The sequence below is a fragment of the Myxocyprinus asiaticus genome, chromosome 2 (genome assembly GCF_019703515.2).
Source record: "Myxocyprinus asiaticus isolate MX2 ecotype Aquarium Trade chromosome 2, UBuf_Myxa_2, whole genome shotgun sequence".
Lineage (NCBI taxonomy): Eukaryota > Metazoa > Chordata > Actinopteri > Cypriniformes > Catostomidae > Myxocyprinus > Myxocyprinus asiaticus.
In genome coordinates, this window is record NC_059345.1 from 59,237,853 (window position 1) to 59,244,036 (window position 6,184).

Sequence of the window (6,184 nt, forward strand, 5' to 3'; positions counted from 1 at the left end):
TGTGAGTATATGTGTGCATTTTTCATGGGAACATGCGAAGAGGACATTTGTTAGGACAACATACAAAATAGTAAAAATTTGCTGATTACTACCTGTGTAAATCTTGAGCAACAGTACCACCATTGTCACCAGATTGGGGTTTATCATCCACTTGTAGAGCCTCTTCCCGTGTGGCAACACACATTCTCCACAAACTGCTTTCCTGTTTCAGAGAAACCCTCAAAACACTCAAACAAGGGCACTGCTATTCCACCATATAAAAAGAGCAGTTAACAACCAAAAAAAAAAACAAAAAAACAATCCAAATCCTGAGTTAACATTTTGATAGCTGAAGAAAACGTGACCATAATAACTGTGCTTTATTAGACCATGAACCACATCAGTGACCTTTATAGGGCACCGCCATAAAGAACTTCAATGTTTTACTGAATCAGACTAGATGAGTATTTAAGAGAGCCTGACATGAAAATTCTAATAGGGTAAGTTCCTATCAAGGGCCCAGGGAAACAAATTGCCATTGAGTTTTGTAAAATCGTTATTTATTTTTATTTTTTTTAATTATTTTTTACATTTTGGTTGATAAAAACTTTGCGAAACAATCCCTCATTTCAACAGTAGATGCAGACTGGTTAAACTTGGAATGGCATATTACCCACATACTCTTATGCAGTGTGTATTGCCTTTTCTGCAGAGAATGTGAATTTTCTATATGCAGAAACCCAGATTGAAAACCAATAGTGCCCTGATGGCCAACTGCATTTGCCAAAATGAGCAGTATATAACCAGAACACACTGTATCCCGCAATCCAATGCATTTAACATGATCTTCCGTTTAAAGTGTTTCATGAATGAACCAGAAGTAATATTAGCCATACATCATCTTAATGTCTAATTTTTTAACCTTACTGCCAAATATTTTGGGTTTTTCACAAAATGTATTACCAGTTTTATTTTCAAGATGGAACGCCATTTGCTAAATTGAACATGCAACAACATAGTGAATGTGACAACAGTGAAGCAGACCACTATTTGAATGTTTATCCTTGCATAATGCATACTGTTTTACAAACTATTTAAAAACAAAATGTATACAGTACAGTAGTGTTCAACTGATATGGGTTTTTAATGATTGATGGAAATATCTAGTAAGCAGGATGGCAAAAAAAAAACAGGCATAATGCAATTTAATTATGACAAATAAGACATACAAAAAATTATATATTCATTTAAAATGTACAAAAAATATTAAAACCTGAAGAAATGTGTTATCAGTTAATGTTAGATTTAGCATTTGATACACGAAAAATAAAAAAAACTTTTGTTAATCGCCTGCATGATTACTGAACAAAGCCAATAATCTCAAATTGGGCAAAAATCGGCTGATATATGATATTATTATATATACTGAGCAGTATGCAGTACACTAGCATTACATTCCGAATCTCTTATTCATATAGTCACAGCAGTGCCATTACAAAGTAAATGTTGTTACAACACTTTTTCAAATGTCTAAAGGTCACAGGGGTGTTTTATCATCGTGATTTGCTCTGTGCCCCGGGTGACATTACAAGAATGTCCTATGTGACTTATTCTGTCTTTCTGTATCATAACAAGCCCTCTTTTGTGCAGGAGTAATGAGCTGGGACCACAGAGCCTCCCATCACACAAGCCATGTGATTATAATTCATTTTGCAAAGAGACAACCTAGACTATGATAGCAGACGATAAAGTGTCAGCATTTAAAAAAAAGAGATTAAAAAAAAAAACATACACTAACATAAACATTAGTTAATGCATACTGAACTAACATAAACCAACAATGAACAACACTAAATTAACAATAAACTAACAATTCATTTTCTATAAATTACCATTAACCAAGAATAATTATTGCTGATAAACAATATTGTTCATTGTAAGTTCATGATACCTAATACACAAAGTAATATTGACAAATAGAACCTTATTGTAAAGTGTTAACAATTGCTTTTGTAAAAAGGGTTTACATGGTCAGTGTCAAATAGTTGCTTCTATCTGATTGGTGACTTTGAAATATTTTTTTCTCCTAATTTTACATCACAACAGTTCTTTGTTTTAAATTTAAAATCTTAAAAACATCTGTAAATATTCAGAAAAAAATCCCAGATTTTTAATGTGGTCTCAGACCCAAGATCCCACTGGATCTTGACATGAACTCTATTCAATCAATCAATCAATCAATCAATCAACCAATCCATCCATCCATCCATCCGTCAATAATAGAGTGGTAGAGACTTCTGGAACTTCAGCTGCCAGCAGGTTTAAATGAGTTTTCGGAATATTACCAACTGAAAAATATAAAATCTATATCAAGAAGTTATTTCTACTTGTGAAGCTCACTTGTGTACAAGGATTGTACATTAATATCATTTGACACAACCAAAAGGAAAACACCTGTTGCTGTGGCATCATTACTAATACATACCTTAATGGAGAAGGACCTCCTTATTGATCTTTTGGGGCCCTCTTGGCCACTCTGAGATGCTTGCATAGGGGCCTGTACACTGATGCTCCTTGTGATATACCTTTCAGAATTTCCAAGAGCCTCTTCCAATGGCTCTCTGTAGTATCCCTCGTCAAGACCACCATCCCAGGGCTCACAGTACCTCTCCTCTGGGCTGGACCCATCCTTATTGGTGCTGGAGCTGCATATGATGAGTGACTGGGACAGAATGGCCAGTTTCTTGGAGCGCAGTCCAGGTTTCCCCCTCTCCATCCTCTTGGTTCTCCTCCTGTGATGCATTTGCTGGTGGTGGGTGTTTCTCAAAGGCATGATGGCCACAGAGGGTGGTTCTCTCTCAGGATGCATCACTGCTAATGGAGGGGGCTGCTCTGCAGAAGAGATCAATTAGAAAATTCAGTTAGGAGTCCATCCTGCCATCCTTCTGTGCCCTAAGTGTTCTCAGAAATTGCAGAGGCTACAGGCGTAGATAAGAGCACTTTTCCTCTCTGCTCAATTGTGGGAGAAAAAATTAGAAACCATTACCACATGATTGTGACTTGGCAGGGAATCTTTTACCTTCAGAATCACAATTCAAAAATATATATATTCTTGACGAGTGACTTTGTCTTGTAAGGTACGATGGTCAAGTTATAACTTTATAATAATAATAATAATAATAATAATAATATTAATAAAAACAATCTGTTAAATCATCTGTAAATATTCAGAAAAACACAAAAAGCATTATGATCAATGATATATATACAACTAGCCTAATGTTTTTGTTGATTCTTTACAGATGGAGTATGTAGTACAGGAATTGAGCTGTCATGCATTATAAATGACCGGTTGCACATACATAACCGAGACATGAGAGATGAGCTCATATCCATTTTGATATGTGGGAATAATAATATGACGGATAGTGCCTAAAACGCAATGTACAATATTTGGTTAGAATTAATTCATGGTCTGAAATCTGATTTTTTTTTCTCCATGGTGGCGAGAATAGACAATACAGTACCACAAAGAGGATATTGCATGTGTAATATTGCCTACCATCTCAGATGTGCATTAATTGTGAAGTCCCTTTGTGGTATTTGTTATTTTTTATCAATTCAAGTGTTTAAATGAACTTGTGATATACTGAAATTTAAGCATTATCCCCTAAGCAAGATTGCTATTGTACTGAATATCAGCATGGATTTGTCCACAGGAAAAAGGCTGCACAGCTGTCCGAGGGAATTGGTAAGTGGAATTCGCATGCCACTCCCCCGGACATACTGGTATAAAAGGAGCTGGCTCGCAACCACTCATTCAGGTTTTGTGCTGAGGAGCCATGACAAGGTCCCGGCCATTTCAGCGAGTAGTACAGCATTGTGGCAAGAGGGACACAACATCTTGTTTCCTCCATCAGGGAATGAAGGTTACGAAAGTAACCAAGACATTCCATATCTGTCACTCACTCGACGTTGTGTCGATGAAGTGACACTAGGGGTCCCTAAACAAAATGCCACAATAAGCTGAACTGTGTTATGTGGACTGGCGGTGCGAGATGGGCAGACCGTTGTGTACCTTGTAGTCAGCGCACCCGGCCGTCACGTAACCTCCCCCAACGCTCGACAAGTCGACTGCCCAAAAAATGGGGACAGGCTAGCCCAGCTGTGGCCTCTTCTCCTCTTTTTTCTCCCAAAAAAGAGTGGAAATCATTTATCGACTGGGGGCCATAAATGTCCGTGTCCGCGGAGGGGAAAGGCACTATACGCAAGCGAAACAACCAGCCACTTGTCCCGCAACTTACCTGCTCGTACCTGACAACACATGGGACGAGACCGGCTCAACCCGGAGGTTGTAGAACCTCGCGAAGGTGTTGGGTATTGCCCAGCCACTGCTCTGCAGATGTCTGCTAAAGAGGCGCCATTCAGAGCCCAGAAGGCCGCCACACTTCTAGTAGAGTGTGCTCGTAGCCCTGAGGGGGGCGGCATGTCCTGGGCGTGATATGCTAAAGCGATGGCGTCAATGACCCAGTGGGCGGACGCCGCTGAACCTGGGCGGGCGCCTAGCGAACTGAATCGCATAGCCGAGTCGGACGGTCCGGGTCAGCCATCGCGACAGGTTGGAGAGCACAAGCCACGCCTCCAAACTCCGGGCGAGGGGGACCAAGGGGACAATCACATCAGACGTACCGGCCTCGTGGCGGGGTAGAGCCTGAGGCGCCACCTTGAGGGGGCTCGAGCCCCGAACCCATGGCCGTGCTAAGTCTGGGGACATCGAAGCACTTACCTGGCTCCGGATACCCACCATAGGACTGGTCAGGGATGGGGGAGGAGGGAAATCGTCCCCGCAGTCCGTCAGAACTGGCCTGGCGTGGGCATGTTTTTGCCACAGCTGGGTGTGCAGAGGCGGGGGGCCGTCCCCGGAGTGCCATACCTGCCATAAAGGAATGGTGGCTGGCAGTCGTGATAACAAAAGGGAACAAAAGATTCTCTTCCCAGCCCTCCACCGGGTGATGGAGTGGTCTGTTCACCACCTCCACTGTAGCGGGTCTTCACATCCCTGGGTCGGGGGCCCAGGGATGTGGAGGGGGGAGGGGGGGCGCTTCGAAGCCTTTCTCGGGTTCTTGGCGGTGGGTCGTGAGACGGGAGGCGTCTGCTTCCTGCGGGTGGCTCCACGCCGGGGCCAGGCTGTGGGGGCGGGCTGTTGCGGAGCCGATGTTGTTGCCGCAGGGGGACGCCCTTGGCGACGAGCAGACAGGGTGCGGGGTCTTGATCCGCGCCGGGACAGGATGTGCTGAATAGTCTTTGTCTGCTGTTTCACCACCGAGAACTGCTGGGTGAAGTCCTCGACGGTGTCACCGAATAGGCCAACCTAGGAGATGGGGGTGTCAAGGAATTGTACCTTGTCAGCCTCCCTCATCTCGACCAGTTTGAGCCAAAGGTGGCATTCCTGGACCACGAGGATGGACGTCGCCTGCCCGAGAGACCATGCTGTGACCTTCCTCACCCAGAGAGCGAGGTCAGTCGCCGAATGCAGCTCCTGCATCAATCCCGGGTCAGAACTACCCTTGTGCAGTTCTTTTAGCGCCTTGGCTTGATGTACTTGCAGGAGATCCATGGTGTGCAGGGTGGAGGTGGCCTATCTAGCGGCCCCGTAGGCCTTAGCCACGAGAGACGACGTAAGCCTACAGGCCCTGGACGGGTGTCTCGGGCGGTTCCACCAGGTGGTGGTGCTCTGTGGGCACAGGTGCACCACAACCGCCTTATCCTCCTGGGGAATCGCCGAGTACCCCCTGGCAGCCCCACCATCGAGGGTAGTGAGAGCGGGGGAGCTGAAAGATCGGGTCCGGGCAGTGAAAGGTGCCTACCACGACCTTGTCAGCTCCTCATGCACCTCAGGGAAGAAAGAGACCGGGGCGGGACCGTGAACGGCGCTCTGGGCCCAGGAACCAATCATCGAGCCGCGAGGGTTCAGAGGAGTGGAGGATTCCACTCCAGCCTGACGCTCGCAGCCGCCCGGGCAAGCATGGCCATCAGTTCCGTGTCGGCCAGCGACTGGGCGACCATACCCGAAGGTAGAAGCCCAGCCGAGTCCTCAGTGTCAGACTGGACGAGCCCGCTCTCCGATGCTGCGATCGACAGCTCATCCTCTTCGCGAGCCCCGAATGAGAATACCCATAGGTAGAAGGACCGAGGCTGGGAGATG

At 45.1% G+C, this 6,184-nt stretch overlaps 1 protein-coding gene across 1 annotated transcript in view; it reads right to left on the minus strand.

Moving 5' to 3' along the window:
* Positions 1-2,878, minus strand: part of LOC127453358 (pro-interleukin-16-like) — a gene marked incomplete at its 5' end in the record, with an annotated part of 55,748 nt that extends 52,870 nt beyond the window's left edge. Inside the window, 2 exons of the mRNA XM_051719691.1 lie at positions 93-202; positions 2,465-2,878. Coding sequence (XP_051575651.1) covers positions 93-202; positions 2,465-2,878 — 524 coding nt within the window. The remainder of the gene's footprint in view (positions 1-92; positions 203-2,464) is intronic.
* Positions 2,879-6,184: the final 3,306 nt, after the last annotated feature.